General features: G+C 41.1%; 1 protein-coding gene across 2 annotated transcripts; it reads right to left on the reverse strand.

The window, feature by feature from the left end:
• Positions 1–4,319: 4,319 nt before the first annotated feature.
• prox2 (prospero homeobox 2) lies at positions 4,320–17,029 on the reverse strand. 2 transcript variants are annotated; one of them, XM_012851680.3, is made up of 5 exons: positions 16,912–17,029; positions 13,883–15,462; positions 9,435–9,542; positions 8,031–8,225; positions 4,320–5,034 (listed from the first exon to the last, which is right to left on the reverse strand). In XM_012851680.3, the coding sequence occupies exons 2-5, from the start codon at positions 15,440–15,442 to the stop codon at positions 4,867–4,869; spliced, it is 2,031 nt and encodes a 676-aa protein (XP_012707134.2). In that variant the 5' UTR covers positions 15,443–15,462; positions 16,912–17,029; the 3' UTR covers positions 4,320–4,866. The 2 variants fall into 2 exon arrangements, with proteins under 2 accessions (XP_012707134.2, XP_012707127.2); XM_012851673.3 differs by having other exon boundaries at positions 9,420–9,542.
• Positions 17,030–17,655: the final 626 nt, after the last annotated feature.

Below are 17,655 nucleotides of genomic sequence, written 5' to 3' on the forward strand. Positions count from 1 at the left end.
CTCTCTCTCTTTTTTCTTCATAGTAGTTACACCTGGTCTGATGTTCTGTAGCTGTGACATCATCCAGGGAAGACAGATCATCCGCTACTACCATCTAATGTAGAACAAATTACTGGATCAATGTGTGCTTCTGTGATTTTTTGTCTCTCTTGTTGTGTCTCTGCTCTGTCTTCTCTAACCCCCAGTGGGTCGAGGCAGATGGCCGTTCATACTGAGCCCGGTTCTGCTGGAGGTTTTCCTTCCCGTTAAAGGGGAGTTTTTCTTTCCACTGACGCTTCATGCTTGCTCAGTATGAGGGATTGCTGCAAAGCCATGGACAATGCAGACGACTCTCCCTGTAGCTCTACGCTTCTCCAGGAGTGAATGCTGCTTGTCAAGACTTTGATGCAATCAACTGGTTCCCTTATATAGGAAACTCTTGACCAATCTGCATAATCATACCCAATCTGTATAATATGATTGAATTTGACTTTGTAAAGTGCCTTGAGATGACATGCTTGATAGTTTGGCGCTATATAAATAAAAATTAATTGAATTTAATTGAATTGTATATAAATATCTGGTTTTAAATATTTTTATGCATTCATTAATTTAGCAGGGTCTGTATTAATTTAACAAAAAAATGAAAGAAAATACTTGAAATCAATGTGATGGTTTAAAAATATATGTATATACATGTTTTGTCTTATTAGAAATATTTTGCAATTCATTTTTTAACATATATTTCTGACTATTAGTTCTTGAATCAGGTTTTATGATGGATATAGAGTAATAATTATAATCCAATGAACGTGTTTTCTTCACGTGAGCCTTGATGAATAAAGGAGACACACTGTGTGCGCTGCTGTGTGGTTTAGGCGAGGAGACCGTGTGCGCTGTATCCCTAGAGGTGGCAGTCTTGGTGGCACCCCGGAGCCTTTCTCCCCGGTGGCCCCCAGTCCTGACCTTGCCTGCTTTGTGGGGGGTGGGGGGGGGGGGGGGGCACTCTCCCATTAAAGCAACGCTTTGTGATAAGGCCATTTCTTTTCCTTCAGCATCCCTTTAATGTCATCCCTGAAATATGAAGTCATTAAGCGATATTAAAACAGTGCTGACAAACTAATTAACAGAAGACATTATACGGGATGGGCTCGATTAATCCGCTTTAATTGCTCTTTTAAATGGGGGCTCCAATTAAAATTAATAAAGATTTACTGGCGATCACTCCAAACTACACTAAGAAGTGGTTGTCTGAAGGGCAGCCTAAAGTCAGCGGCCTCTATTCTCAAGTTACACTCTGGTTTTGCTCCGGGCGCCCTCCCAGTTACAAAAAAAAAAGAGTAAATCTATGAGCAATGAGATTAAAGAGAGAGGCCATCCCACTGCCCCCAGTCCCACAGCTTGTATTGTCTCTGGCTCAGGGGTGTTTGATCCAGCCTTTGTCTTTCTGGGACCCTGATAAGAAGACCCCAGCTCATTTATAATCGGTAAACACGGCACCACACTCAGTGACTCTAATTGAACAAGACTCCTAAACATACGTGGCAAACTGTGAAGATATGCATATCTAGAAGAGCATCATAAATACGTTTTATATTCATCTATATATATAAAATCAGCTCCAGAAGTTAGCTAAAAAAAAGATGTGCTCCCTTTAAATTTAAAAGATGCACGAGACAAAGCTGAGGAGTGCATTACAGCAAAGATTCACTAGATGATGCTGTTACTCTTCTGTGAGCCCGTGCCTTCACTTCTTGCAACAAACTATCAGCATATTTTATATTGTGAATTTCAAAAAGGTCAAACAAGTAAAAACTGAATCTGTCCAAACTGTTTTTTTTTTCTTTCTTTTAATTTAGTCTGTTGCCTTTTTTACTTTCAATTTCATCTTCATTACAAAGGATGCTCTGTTTTATCGGAGAACCTCTAATACAGAACATAATTTCATATCGCGCTGGAGGCGATCGAACAACTGAAGGCAACGGCATTTGTTTTCTGCCATTATATCAGAGATGACCAAATTCTTGCTCAGAAAATGTCACACAACAAATTAATTCAAGCAAAAGCACTTTGGTCCAATCAGAGGCATTTTAATTGGGTTGGAGAATGTAAATCAATTTGCTGAAGAAGACTGATGTAATTGAAAAGAAATGTCTATTAAAAGATTAGTGAGGTTTATTTGTCTCCAGTCTTTGTCATCAGCCGGTCCAACCAAAGTTTTAATTTCCTTAATGTTATCATTTCTGATGTAATTGGTGCTTGGGTGCATAACAGGTTTTTTTTTTTTTTTAATTAAATGTTTGAGTTTGGGCGGTGATGATGAAACAATGCACTTTAGCAGGACTGCTCCACGCTGTGAGCGTGGTGAAGTTATCTTTGTTTCATGTTAAACGTGCATTGTTGTTATTTGGTACATGTCTCAATTACCTTTATTGCAGGACCAACTTAATGTTAAATTGAGCCCCAAGCAGAATTTGCTTTGGCAACCTTCTTGCAGACAACACCATCAGTCACCGCAGCACCATCCGCTTTTCTTGTTTTCACGTTGTGCATTAAGAGTGCCTTATTCACATTTTGACGCTTAACAACCACAAACCACAGTGTGACAGGATAATGACAGATGGTTTTCAACGTTTCTTACAAACCAAGATCTTGATGGTGTGGTGTGCAATTGTACCCAGTCCACCGACGCTGTAGAAACCACCTTTTATTACAATTACTACAGCTCAGGGGTACGTTTCTAGCAGCTTTGCATATTTACAGACTAAAATTGTCCATTCTTCTTTGCAAAATAGCAGAGGTTCTACCAGAATGAATGAAGTTCATTGATTGGTTCTTTCTAGAACATGAATGTCCCTTGTTCTAAACCATTGAATCTTGCTTTTGCTCTCGACTGATGGGAGCATCTTCTTCAAAGTGTTGTGTATGTTTGTGGGAAACTTTAAATAAGAGTTCATGTGCTTTATGGTAACAATGGCTTTGTTCTTGCCTCTATTCTATAAAGGCCAGGTCTGTGAATTGAATGAGCAATAGCTATCCTGTTGACAGATTTTCCCCCACCAGAGTTACAGACCTCTGCAGCTCTCCCTACGTTTGCCTCTTGGTTGCTTCTCAGATTAATGCTCTATTTTTCCAAGGCTGCTGGTTGGGTTACATGGATTTGTCCTGTTAGATCTGCAGATCCGCCACACTCAACAAAACTAGCTTGAGATGTTGTTTTTGCAACCTAAATCTAACTCTTTGTTCTATTCTTATTGGTAAAAATTGAAAACTATGCATCGTTTTCCTTTTCACCCTACAATTACGCCCTACTTTATGTCATTAACTCATAAAAATACATTAAAGTGTGTGGAGATGTACGTAAATATAAAAAGTTCATAGGAGTATGAAAGCTTTTGCAAGGTATTGTATCGTCACCTACTTAAAACATAAGTTTTTAAGTCATTTTTTTCTGGTTTTTCAGAAAACACACCAAATAATACAGCAAAAACTTATTAAGTTGAAAAAAAAACATTTTGTTTGGCTAAATATGACTTAGGACATTATTTTAGGAAGGGGAAAGCATATAACGTGTATGAATGCACATTTATATTTATCAGATTAATACATACTAAAGAAATGCATGGCTATGATTTGATGAGCCTTCTGATATTCTAAGCCATCGATAATTTGGTTTTTGAGATTTTGTCTATGAACCGCACCAACTGACTGTTGCACACGCGTGCTGCGAACAGTTCAGCGACTTCCATGTTGTTGTTTTTTGCAATCTGGCCAGTATACAAACATTTAAAGAAGAGCAAATGCTTGCTCTTACTGAACTATTTGGAAGCTTTTGCCCAGAAAAGCACATATCTTTTCAAAACAGAAAATACGAAGGGACTCTGTGTCATGTGGCTGCTTAACATTAGCCGTGTGTTTGAAACGTGCCGGAGCCTGGAAGAAGAAAGAGTCATTGGGGTTTCTGGAATTTTGCTTTGGTGGCACAACTGCGATATGAGGTCACCTCGGTCGTTAGTCATGAGGAGGGAATGCATTGTGGCTGTTTTTAAGACATGGCGGCCGTCCACATCCGCAGCGGCCGCACAATGAATGCAGGCCTTAGAAAGTTGACTTGAATTGGCTCCGGTGAACAATGTGGACGGCATAGTTCGGGGAATGTTTAACAGCTGGTCGTTGCACGTGGATTAGAGGCACCTTAGGGGAATAGGACCAGGACTCATAAAGCCTTTTCAGCCAAAAACATTTACTAGATGGGTCTTGCTTTTAAACCAAAATACGTGCTCATGTGGATTTTACTGAAAAACAAAACAAACAACAACAAAAAAAAAAAACGACATCGGTTTTGGTTTATAATTTAGTGCATCTTTAATTGCAGTAATCATCCTGTTTGTGAAATATGATTGTTCTTTACAAGATACAAGTTTTACCTTCACACATATTTTGCATTCAATCAATATAGCACTAAACAGACGGGCTAATAATGTGCAGACAGAACATTAATAAATTATGCAACAGAATAACAGCAGTGCGTGTATCTTGGCATAAGATACAGAGCTTTGGAATAAAATTGAAACCGAACTATTATCCAAACTGAGTGGTGAAAAACTACATAATGAATGATTACATCTTTGCACCATTTTTTTTTTTTTTTTACACAGCTACGAACACACAAACCATCAACAAAAAAAGAAAGCAAACATCTATTTTAATGTCTAACTTTAACAAAGCAGAGCATAAAATTTCACATTGGGGATCCTTTTCTTCTAAAATCTCTTTTAATCTGCGCATATTTCACCTCACTAAATGACACTACAAAAAAACTGAACTAATGCTGCCAAATGACAAATCACAAACTTATTCATCTGTACAGTTTTCCGAAACACAACTCTATAAGTAGGAGGATGTCTTGAACTCCTCTGGGATTTCGCTGTCCAGCTTACAGATCACCTTGTAAATGGCCTTTTTCCAAGAGGAGTCCGAATCTTTGGCAGAAGAGATGGCGTTGTAAAACTCATGCAGGGTGATTTCAGCGACCTCCAGGAACCTGTCGGGAACCTGGAAAACAGAGGTTGAATTAGGAGTCGAGCCCAGCGTTGAAGAAGGCATTATGTAAAGCTGCGTTACTGAACGGTCTCGTATTTGATTCTTCTAAATACATGAAATGAGAACCTGTAGAGCATCTCTTCAAACACTCGAGCGGATGAAAGGGAGCTTTTCTCTTTGTTCTCCGAACAGATATTATAAATGCAACGCAGCAACCATTAACCTTCAATTGGAAGTCTCTTTCATTGTAAAGCTTTGTTTTCTTGAAACAGAAAACAACAATTACCAAGGTATAAGAGTTTATGCTAAGCCTTAAGCAACAAAACATAGCTATATTAGAAATATACTAACTCTATACTCTGCCACCCCTAAATAAAACACAGTGCAACATGCAGCCTTCAGGAATAATGCAATTTATAGTCTGTTTGTGTGTAACAACAGCAGAACAAAAGGTCATGTAGAGCAGAGATTCCCCGTTTCAGCAGGGAGACAGCCCTCAACCTGCAACCTGTGGCCTCAGTTAAATGTTTACATCAAATATACATGTAAACATTTAACCGTATATACATGTGTTAGAGTGGCCCAGTCAAAGTCCAGACCAGAATCTAGTCGGAGAACTTGCATCAACACTTGAAAATTATGTTCAAAGGCACCCTCCATCCAATCTGCAAATAAGAAAAGCAAAACATTCCTTCTCTAGATGTAGCAATATGTTAAAGAGTTTCTTAGCTGTTATGCCAGCTAAAGGTCGTTCTCCAAGGTATCGATTCAGGAGAACTGAATTCATTGGCAGGCCACCCCTTTTCAGAGTTTTATTTGTAAAGAATGTTGAAATTTTAGAAAATGTGAAAGCATTGTAAGTGACGAGTGAAACAAATCAGAGATCGTCTCTGTTTTACGTTGGGGTATGACTGCCACTCCTATAGTGGAATCCATGAAACCACATCAACAAATGAAGCTTAGGATGATGGAGGAAAACCTTAACTCGGCACTTGTTTCCCATCGCCTCGTCAGTTCAGACAACATTTGTTTGCATAGGTTATTTTTCTTTCCCCTCATCTCCTGACACAAAAGCATCCCTGGGAAAGGAATGTCTTGGTCCCAAGGTAAAGAAAACGGTCCCATCCCTTTCCCACCACACAGCCTTCTCCCTCCGAGTCCACAGCGTCTTTCTCAGCATTCCGCATCAGTAGCAATCTCTGCCCCACTCAGGCGTGCCGGTCCTCTAATCCTGAGTTGTTTTAGCGGGATTTTGTGGCTTCCTCTTCCCACAGTTTGATAAAGCGTCACTCTGGAGTTTAGATAATGCTAGTAAGTGCTGGCCAGTCACAGGTGCAGGGTGACACAAATGGGCCGGCAACACGTTCCAACACGTTCACAGACGTGTGACTATTGTGATGAAGACTTTAATATTTCTGCCAGAAGCTCGTCACCCTTGATTTTCCACATTAACATCCTTGATTGTAGTACAACCAACCAACACAAAGTAAAGTATAACTGTGAAATGGAAGGAAAGGGATAAACACTTTAGCACTTTTTTTACACATATAAACCTGAAAAGTGTGGCATGCATTTGTATTTCAGCTTCTTTTAATCCTATATCCCTTAAAATGTCGTGCAACCAATTGCCTTCAGTAGGTTTGGTATTTAGTTAGGTGCAGGGAACCACAGGTCACACTGGACAGTTGACAGTTCAGAAAGCCATTGCTGAAGGACAGAAACAAGAGTTCCTGGGACAAAGAAAACACGTCTAAGACGTTGCTCTCATCAGATGAGGCCAAAAATTGAGCTGTTTCGGCTACAGACGAAACGCAATGTGTGGAGGCAAACCAACACAACACCCTGAATACACTATTCCCACAATGACACATGGTGGTGGTAGCATCATGCTGTGGGATGATTTTTATCAGCCAGGACAGAAGAGCTGGTCAGAGTTGGAGGGAAGATCGGTGGAACAAAGTAAAGACAATCCTGGAGAAAAAAAAACTTTTAGAGGCTGTGGAAGAAGAGAGACTAAACATACAGCCAGGCCTACGGGTGAGGATCAGAGCATGTCGTTGTGTTTGGAATGGCCCAGACCTAAATCCTATTGAGAATCCGTCACAATAAAATTATATTCACAGACAATGTACATCCTATGAAACTGAGGTTGAGCTATTTTGCAAAAAAGTATAGGGAGATATGTCTGTCTCTTTATGTGTAACGGTTGTAAAGACATACTCCGCCAGAATAGCGGCTGTCCTTGCAGTGAAATACAGATACACAAAGTATTTATTTATCGGGAAATTCATATCCACATGAAACACTTCAAATTTTCATTTCTAAAAATGTTAAAAGTTGGAGCGTGTGGGGCGCAGCGGCGAGCACGACCCACGTACGGAGGCCTTAGTCCTCGACGCGTTTGACTCCAACCTGCGCTCCTTTGCCGCATGTCTCACCCCCTTCCTGTCAGCCTACTGTAATAAAAAGCGAGTCACTAGAGCTGTGAAAAAAAATCTCCAAAAAAAATAATAATAATGTTGAAAGTCATGCATTCCTCTCCTTCTACATCATTATTAGGCACTACTTTGCTTTTTGAGCCAGATCTACACACTTGGTCATTGTAGTTACTTCATCCAACCATTTTTTTGTACTCAGTCCTATTTAAGGTTGCGCATAAGGCAGAGTTAGAGCCTTTACAAGACACTGCTCTATCCCAGACAAAACATGATGGACAAATATGACGGACAACCATACCCACAACTAAGTCCAATCAAAAATGATCAGTTAACCTAACCGGCATATTTCAACACCGTGAAAGAGAAACAGAAGAACCAGAGAAACCTCAAATATTCACGTGCAAAGGCTCCAACCAAGATTTAATCTTTAAACTTGGCTTCCGTGGCGCTAACCGCTATTGGCTATCTTGAAGAAGAAGAAACGAAGACGATTTAACAATAAAAGCGTCTTGCACCATCAAAGAAAGGAGACGAAAGATAACTGTGCGGTGATGGGTGAGTGACACCTACGTGAAAATCGTTGGCTTTGTTGTAGTGCATGTTCAGCGCCCGGAAGAGCTCAGAGTCCCTGCTGACTGTGATGTCTTTGACGTCGCGGACGCCCTCGGCGATGGCCTGCCGTGCGAACTTCTCCATCTGAATGTAGTAGAACTCCCTGAAGTTGCTGAACCACTTGATCAGCTGAGAGGTGATGCAGCGATTGAACTGTGAAGGAAAAAAAACGACAAATTCATTTTACTGCCCGGTTTAGGCACACTAAAATGTGAAGATGCAAAATTAAGCTGCACCCCGCTCTCCTTCGCAACGTCTTGCGGGAAACGGAATGCTTTGCGGATTAACTGCGCAGGATATTTGTCACATTAAATGTGGAAAAGGTTTAGAAAATTAATAACCTGTCTGTAACCGAGGTTTGCGCCCTTCATAGCCGCACCGCACTCGCAGGACAACATGCCACCAAGTCAGTCGTGGTGTGATATTAATTGCTCTGATATTTTCCCACCAATGAATGAAACAACATCTGTCAGGCTTGTGTTTTTACATTCAGTCTTGACATCAGGCTTGTTATTTTATCTCGTCATTCAGAAAGGCAAGGAAAAAAAAAACGCCCAAGGGCTGGGCAGGCATCAAAGACGCTCCTTCTCTGTGGTGTGGTGGATGAGAAAGCCGCAGCAGCACATAAGGACAGAAGGAAGCTTCCCTCTCGTTGACTCGGCTGATAGGATGGAATCAGACACTGGGATTATGTGCCCTTTTGTCTGGTGCCACTTCCCACCACTGGACTGCGAGCAAGGAGGAGACGTTTGCCGGGTTGCAGCAGCAGCAGCATCCCCCCCTTCTGACCTGAGGGTCATCACAGACTGAGAGGCAGGGGGGCCCGTGTGGGCTCAAGGACCTCAGTGAGGACCAGAAAAGGGGAAAGGAAAGGAAAGCCTGGAAGATGTCGGGAGGGAACTGGAAGGAAGGGAGGAGACGGTCCAGGTAAACTGAAGGGAGAAAAGAGGAACTGAGGGAGACAGAAAACTGAAAGAAAAGGAAGGACACAAGGCCTAAAAAGCACAGCCTGTTGTGTTTAGAGCCGGCTTTGCGTCTGCAAAAGTCCCTAATACCAACTCTGAGTTGACACTCAATAGCAATGCCTTGCCTAGAGAGTCCTTTGTCGCTCCATTTGCTGACTGGAGAGGCTTTTTTTCACAGAGAGAATGCCCCTGTATCTCCCTCTGCCCCCAGGACAAACTAGCGGCTCAGCGGCTTTGTTATTTAAACCCTCTGCGCTTTTTTGTCTCTCTCCTCCGACACACTGCCGATCATTTCTATCCCAAAACACACACTGACAGGTAGACACAGGAGGTTAAAAAAGCAGGACAAACAATTCTGTATATCTTTTTTTATTTTTCTTACTTGTAAGCATTTTACCTTGACATCAGGGAAGAAGGTTTTCAGCACGTTGGAGCTAGGGTAGCGGGTGTAGAAGAACATGAGCTTCGCCTTCTTCAGATGACTCGGAGTGAGGCCTTCCTGGATGTACGAGTCGTGTTAAGGGAAGCCAACAATTAAAGCCGACAACACAGCCCTGCGCAAAGCGATAGTGGACCAGAGGATCGTGTTGCCTCCTTCTTGGGGCCAAATTGAATTTCGCTAAAGAACAGCTCGGCATTAACTTGGAAGTCAATAACGAGCCTAACATGCGCTTATTGGCAAAACAGAATTACAAATTAGATTAGGCATTTTTAATTAGAGAGCCAAGCACTTCATGCCTGGGAGTGAAGACAGCTTGTTTTAAAATGTTTTGAAAGGAGACACTGATTGCCGGATATGAGTAGGGGGGCCAGCATATGTTGCTATTTTTTTTCAAAAAAAAAAAAAAAAAACGCCACAATGTCAGGTCAAATAATAGACAGCGCCTTGCAAAAGTATTTATGTCCCTTTGCCACATTTAGACATGCTACAAAACAGGTTTAAGTGTGTGTTATATGACTGAAGGAAAGTAAAATTATGTTTTTCAAATTTTTTACAAATAGAAAAATGGAAATATGTGCTGTTCATTTGCATTCCCCCACGTTACCCTGATCCCCTGAAATAAAAATGTATAAACTTACCTAATGAATAAACAGAATTTACTGATATGTAAGTCACTCAATTAGTTAATTAATCTAAATCATTAGAATTTAATCTCACTATAAATCCAGTATAAAACTGGTGGAGGCCTTAGAGGTTTGTTACAGAACAATAGTCAAGATAAATAGCTTCATGATGACCAAAAAAAACACAGCAGCAACGTCATAGAGAAAGTTGTGGAGAAGGTAAAGCGGGCGTAGGCTATAAAACAACATCCGAAGCTTTGAACGTCTCACAGACCGCTGTTCAGTACATCATTCAGAAATGGAAAGAGCATGAAAAATCTTAATTTAAACTGACGGGCTGGGGGAGGAAAGTATAAATCAGAGAAGCGGGCAAGAAGCCCAGGGTATAGTTCTGGAGGAACTGCTTTACATCCACACATCAGCTGGCAGAATCTGTCAATAGGCCAGCTGTTAGTCCTCAACAAATCTGGCCTTTATGGAAGAGTGGGAAGAAGAAAGCCATAGCTGAAGAAAAGCAAAAGATGGCCATGTTGGAGTTTATCACAAGGTATGTAGAAAACACAGCAAGAATTCTGCCCTACATTAAAAAAAATGAAATGCATGGAGGAAAACTAACAATGCACATCACACTGATAAAACATGGTGGTGGCAGAACAAAGCAGCAGAGCCAAGCACAGTTTCTTCAACAAAGACAGTGTAGCTGCCTGGTCAGATCTGGTTAGACTAAAGCATATTCTTCTGTTAAAATTGTCCATTTTAAGACTGGAAAATGGATGTTCACAAATTGACTGAGCTGAAACTATTTTCCCAGCTCTATTCCAAAAAAATAAAATAAAAAAATAGATCCTTAAACGCGATCCAGTATGAAAAAGTTCAAGGGGTTCAAGGGGTGTGAATACTTTAGTAGGGCACTATATATGTATTTCAAATCCTTTATTTTCTTGCCCCATGTATGCAAAGTCATGATCCAGTTATCGGTATCAAGATAAAATAAGCATTAAAAAAAGTTACTTTTCTAAAACAGTAAAAAAATAAAAAAAAGTTGCTGCTGTTGTGATTTAAAATTCTTCCAGATATAGCAGCATAGCACTGCCTCTACGATCTCAGGCTGCACACTGCAGGTCAGCTGTAAGAGAGAAGGCTAATACCTGTTTTGTTCACTTACCCACAAAAAAAATAACTAATTCACAGGTTATGAATTGTTTTTTTGTCACTCTAATTAAGACCGCTGTGCTTTAATATTATAGCTGACAAGCTGAGAGTGACAGGCTGTGTTTCGCTTCAATTAAGAGCAGAAAATGTTTAAAATAATTTGCATGTGAACACTACAACTATAGGCAGCAGGAATATTTATAGCATTTATATTTTAACGTTCCTCTCATGATACTGTGATATTTGTACACGAGATTATCATTTATATACGCCGTTACCATGACTATCAGACCATCTAATGAAGGCCCATGCCTAATTCAAAGTAGTTGAACATTTAAATAAGTGTTAAAGTTGTCAGAATATCATTAAACCATATTCAATTCTATCACAAGTTTTCCTCCTGGAGCGGTGAGGGCGCTTCAGACCATTCCCTGTGTAGTTCTCTGCTTTAAGGTCATAATATCTTCTTACCGGGTCACAACACCCCACATTTATAAGGGAACCCTGGCTTTGAAATAAGGAAGTATGGATGAAAATTTTATGTGGCATTGTTCAAAGAGGAGCAGAGCTCTTTGCACTGTAAAGATAAAGTGAATCCTAAGAGGCACCACGCAATATACCTCTCTAAATCCATGCAACACGGCCATAGACTAAACTCATCACCACGGGGGATTATACTGAGGAAGATTTACTACATAATGAAGTAACCTTAAGGAATATATTTTTAAGGGATGCTGGAATTCATGTAAATGATCATACGAGTAACAAAGCAAAACAAAGGTGTTTTTTCTTCTCAATAAAACAACCTCTGCCTGCTATTTTCTTCCCGGTTTCCATCAAATGTATTCAACAACAAATGCTCAAGACAAGAGCTCAAGTGTTGTGTTTGGGAGGCACTTGTGGTTTCCACCAGCACTCACATGTGACCTTTTAGATGCACCCCTATCACTCTGATGATGGAGAAATAGATCCTGCACCTTTTCAAGTCTGAGGAGAAAAAAAAAGAAGAAAAACCCCGATGCTTCCTGAAACAGAGACCGAAGCTTTCTCTGCCTTTGAAAAATTGGCTTTTGTTCCCGGCAATTCTTATCAAAGCCTTGTATTCCTTTTTATTTGTCTTTCTCTAGACTTAAAGTCATTACTCTGCTCAGATTAAAGAAGATGCTATAATTTTCTGTGGGGTTAGCGAGATCAAAGGGAAAATTCTCCTTGAAGTTTGTTGCTGGAACTGCCCACGTTGAAGTGAACCTCGACCAGCAATTGTTCAAATGGATGCACTAAAAGAATAGAAAGCACGGTCTAAATAAAGGGGAAAATATTTGTGCACGTAGAATTTTCTAAAACAGGTGGCATCAAGCTTTTCACTATCAGATAAAATATGTATATACAAAAGCCGTGCAGTGTGGGAAAAATACCACACAAAATGTAGCTTTCAAATTGATGCTGCAATAATTCTGACTTAAAAAAAACATGAGACTATAGCTCTATTTCTTTTTTTTTTTTTTGCTGAATTTATAAATTTATAAATGCGAAATTATATTCTTGCTAGTAGTTCTACCCCTTGACATTTTTTTTTTTTACATTTAGTCACATTACAACGAGGAAAATTATAGGGGATTTAAAAATATTCTTCACAAATAAAAAAAAACATCAATGTTCAAGCCCCCTTAATGCGGATTCCCCCCAATAGAGGTCACTACGACCCATTTCCTTCTGAAGTAACCCACTTAGCTAATAGTCAGAATGAGTATGACGAAATCTCAGTATGAATCCAACTGATCTGTGAAGGCCTCAGAGGTTTGCTAATCTGTTGACAGGGCAACTATTAGTCTACCGTTAAAAGCAAGCCGTAAGACATCCGGTATGAAGCCTACAACATGTAACAACAAGAGTGTTCTCGGGTGAGACTAAAATGGAGCCAGTGATGGAGAAGCATAAAAATGGGGTTGGCAGTATTATGTTGTTGGGACGATTTTCTTCAACATAAACAGGCGAGCTAATAAGAATGGATGGAAAAGTCTTGAGACCTGGTAAAAGGTTTTCCAGCAAGACGTACGTTGTCCCTAAACGTACAGAAATAGCCACACCGGAATGGTTTAGATTGAAGCCTGTGCATCTAAAAACGTTAAAAATGTTAAAACGTTAATAAAAACGTTAAAAAGGCCTAGTCAAAGTCCAGCCCTAAATCCAATTAAGAATCTCTGTCAAGACTAGAAATGTGCTCTTAACCTCATCATGTCATCTGGCTGAAATTTAGCTAATCTATAAATACAAAAAGGAGAAAAAAATAAGTGTTTAAAAGTGCAAAGTAGTAGAAATATACCTCAAAAGACCTGCAGCTGAGGGTACAGGGGAAAGTGGGTCCATAAAGTATTGACTTAAGGGGGAGTGAATATTAATGCACGTCTTTAGATTGTTTTTTATTCTTTAAAAATGTTTTTTTTTCTTTTACTTTCACTTTCCAATTAGGCCTGACTTTTTAGGTGTCATGGTGTCAAAATCTTGCAGTCTGGGGTGACTGCGTGAGAAAATGTGAAACGGTTCAAGGGGCGTGAAAACCTTTGCATGGCGGTGAAAATCAAGAGGTCTAACGCTGCTCTAGTTCAACCTTCTGGGAACAAAGGATATATTGAGAGACATGTAGGGGTTCCGTTCGGCCAGGCTCTGCAGTTCGCCGCCCTCCATCTTGACATGGGGCAGACACAGGCCATCGACTGCCACCGCCCCCATGGAGGAGGGCCGATGGTGGTGGTGCCCGAAGTGACTGGACGTCACCTTGGATCTCATGGCCATGGCGTCCCAGGACAGGTCCACCGAGTCCGGAGAGGTCCTGTCCATGGAGGGGGGCATGCAGGGGAGAGCCCCAAAGTTGGAGTGGGGTCCGTACTTGAGGAGGTGCTCCAGGATGTGGCTCTCGTGGAGAGGGGGGTTGTAGCTGAACTGGAAAGGCGCCTGGTGCACGGGGTAAGGCCTTTTCACCGCTGGAGTGACTGAGCCCACTTGGGTGACTGGGGGCTTACGAACAACCAGTGAAAGTGCTTCTGTCTGGTCCTGTGAGGTCTGAGCCTTGGAGCCTTCGCAGTACTCTGACGGTCCGCTTTTTGCAGGCATGTCTTCGGCTTGGGGGTGATCGGCGGGCGTGCTCTCCGCGTCTGCGCCCAGGCCGATCTGCATCTCTGGCGAAGAGCACACACGCTGCTGGGGGGACATGTCCATGTCTGTGGGGGACACCCTCCTGAAAACCCTGTCGATGCAGTCGCTAACGGCTTTGGAGAGCTCCTGCTTCAGGGTTGCCTGCAGGTTCTGACTTTCTCTTTGGTGGAGCAGGTAATCAGCCGGATTGATTCTGTCCTTACAATTCGCCGTTGCCGCGCTACTGCTGGTCTCAAAATGCTCGTCGGGGCTTAAGTAGCACGCGTCTGTGCTTTCTCCCAGGACGTCATGCTCAGAGTCGAGTCCTGCTGCATCTCCAGCCTCATATTCCGGGTCTTCCTGGCTGTAAACCTGCAGAAACTTCTCCTGCAGTTGACGCAGAAGCCTTTGCATGCTGTGCAGCTGCTCCTTCAACTTGTTGCATTCCTCCTCCTTGGTGCTGCAGTTATCGCCGCCGCTGCTGCTGCTGCCGCCAGGTTTCTTGTTCATCTGCCACCCCGCGGTGCCGTGCTCCTGATGCTGGGGCAACCTCTGCTTACGTTTGTTCTCCCTGTACGATTCTCTGGCCTCCCTCGTTTCTCGCGCGTCCGCGTCGGACCTCTCCCCGTCACAGTACTGCCTGCTGTTGGGAGAGCCGGCCATGACCCTGATGATGTTCTCCACTCTGGCTCGCTTGGCCTGCAGGTGATCGGCCAAGGGATGCTCTCCTTCCGGGCTGGCTCCGGTGGAGACGCGATCACTCGGGGAGGCGGCCTCCACCGTGCTGTCCTTCGAGGAGACGCTGCTCTGGTCCTCTTGGCCCGAGTCAGCAGCGGCCACGGAGCCAGAGAGGTAGAAATGGTTCTCGTCCAGCGGCCGTTTGTTGTGAATCGTCTTGCGGAGGAGCTGAGAGATAATGGAGCCGTTCGAGTAGGAGGCCAGTGGCTCTTCATACATGTTTCTACGGAAGCAGGGCAGCATTAGCTCAGGTTTGTCGTCCTCTAGGCAGCCTTCGCTTGAGCCGTGCATGTTCTGGTCCGGAAGACTGAGGTTCATGATCTCTGCTGATCGTCACACTGCAGACATTAAGGAATTTGAATTGACAAGACACAATTTTTAGAATGAAAGGAATTGAAAAATGAGAGTAAAATAAACAAAAATTAAAACATTTAAACTATCACATAGAGCTTTATTGTTCCTGCATTTGTCAGTTTTATTTAACTTTATCTGAAGTTGTGATCCAAAAGATTCCCCACTGTCTTTAAATAGAAAATTATTCACAGAGACAATACAGATAATCGTGCATCGCACTGTTGTACAGCTGACGCATGGATCTTTGTAGGTTCAGTGGAGAGTGTAAATGAGTAAAACGTGTAATTTGAAAGAATGTGCAAACACGTTTTCAATATATTCAGCTCAGCAAAGAGAAATTATAAATTATTAAAGAAACGTCTTAAATAAAGCAGCGTTTGAATTCTTTCATTCTCTGTTGGTAATAACGTTTAACACGAAGAAAAAGGAGGGTAAATTTCAGCTCACCAGAGCCGTAGATCACACATTCGACAAAGCAACAGGCAAGCGGCATTTAGATTAAAAAAAAAAACTATAGTATATAAATGTATCTATTTGCTTTTTTATTGCAATGAAAAATCCATATTACTGCTTTTTTAAAGAAAGATTTGTTGCATAGTTCTGTGCTCGTGTTTCTAATCAGTGAACATTTTTCAATAATAATACTAGAGAAAAGTCTGAAGAGATAAAAAAAAATTCAGAATAAGAGTAAATTACATTACATCTCATTTTTAGTGGATTCCATTTAAAGATACAATTTATTTACCTGACAGGCCAAAAAGGGAAAAACTAATCAACGGCGTATTACAATTTAATACACTTCCTTTGTTTAGACTAACGTAAGAAAATCTTGCAAACAACAGTGAACAAAGTATGACATTTCAGAAAACTTTAAATAATATAAATGTTACTGGTGTTTCCTACAAGTTTGTTTTTTTTAGTAATAGTTCTAGTATCAGTAGTAGTTGTAATAGTAGTGACAGCAATAAACCAATAATTTGAATATTTGCATTAATTCAAAATATAGTTGAGCTGCATTAAAAGTCTTATTTGTAGAAATATCTGAATATTAATAATACTAATAGTTGGAATATTTGAGATTGCTGTCCAGCTGGGACAAAATGTAAACATATACATGTCAAAATATATAACTGAGTGGCAAGTTAGCATGGAGACTGATAGAAAATATTATTGAAATTAAGATTTTAGACAGCAAAGCAAAATTCAAATTAAAAAGTTAGTAAACAGATACGTCATCAGTCCATTAAAAAATTTTTATAAACTAGTTGCAAACTGTGCTGCACAAACAACAGCCACAAATGAAGCTCTTTCTACAGGAAAACATCCCTGAATTGACAAGAAGCGAAGAGAGTTGCATGCATGCACTTTACCATACTTGCTCGGGTGTGCAGCCTAACCACGGCCGGTTCACAGCGGCGCTGCTGGGACCTTACCTGTTGCGCTGGGACGTGCTGCCGAGCTGATGGCCTGCGCGGACTGCGAGGTGGCTGCAGGAAGCGCGGCGGAGTCGATGCATCAAAGCCGGGGCGTGGCCATGCACAAACCGCCTCATCACCCGCAAGATGGTCCTACACCTGCGATGTTTTACGGGGGAGCCGTGGCGAGGACGGACTGCGATCTGAAGACAAACTTGCCACGGTTGAACCGATTTGCACAAACTCGTTCAACGGCTCCGTTTTAATGTGTCTTAAGCAGAATGTTAAGCCCCAGAAGACATTTGGATGACACACGTCAAGGTATATTTTGGAGAACATCGTATTAAAATGTGTAAATAAAGAAAACGATACTGAAAGATCAATAAAAAATATATTCTAGTTGCCTTTTTAGTGTTTATGATGAAGTTATACTTAAAAAAAAAAAACAGGTGTCATTGCATAACATAACAAATACAGCAAATGTAAAAAGTTGCATGAAAAGATAGATTTAATTTACCAGAAACCAATTTTTCCTAAAAAAAAGAAAAGAAATTGACATTAGCATCTAGAAACATAATGTATTTTCTGCTCTTTTGTCTGTTTTTGCAGTCATATTTATATAGTAACTCATTGTAAATCATTGCTTATGGGTTCTCTCTCAGCACTCCAGCAATATCATCCAAAAAACATGCTTGTATAACTAACCCGCCAATCTAAATAGCTTGTACCCTGGTAAACACAATTTTCAAATGAGAAAGAAGG

Source organism: Fundulus heteroclitus, chromosome 19, assembly GCF_011125445.2.
Source record: "Fundulus heteroclitus isolate FHET01 chromosome 19, MU-UCD_Fhet_4.1, whole genome shotgun sequence".
Classification (NCBI taxonomy): domain Eukaryota; kingdom Metazoa; phylum Chordata; class Actinopteri; order Cyprinodontiformes; family Fundulidae; genus Fundulus; species Fundulus heteroclitus.

Bases quoted from the DNA above. Each gene is read 5' to 3' on its own strand.
- prox2 (XM_012851673.3), bottom strand. From the start codon at position 15,442: ATGAACCTCAGTCTTCCGGACCAGAACATGCACGGCTCAAGCGAAGGC. The intron at 9,543-13,882 runs ATATCCTTTGTT...CACGACTCGTAC, and splicing joins ACCCCTACATGTCTCTCAAT to ATCCAGGAAGGCCTCACTCC. The intron at 5,035-8,030 runs GTAGGTGTCACT...TCTGTTTTCCAG, and splicing joins ACAAAGCCAACGATTTTCAC to GTTCCCGACAGGTTCCTGGA.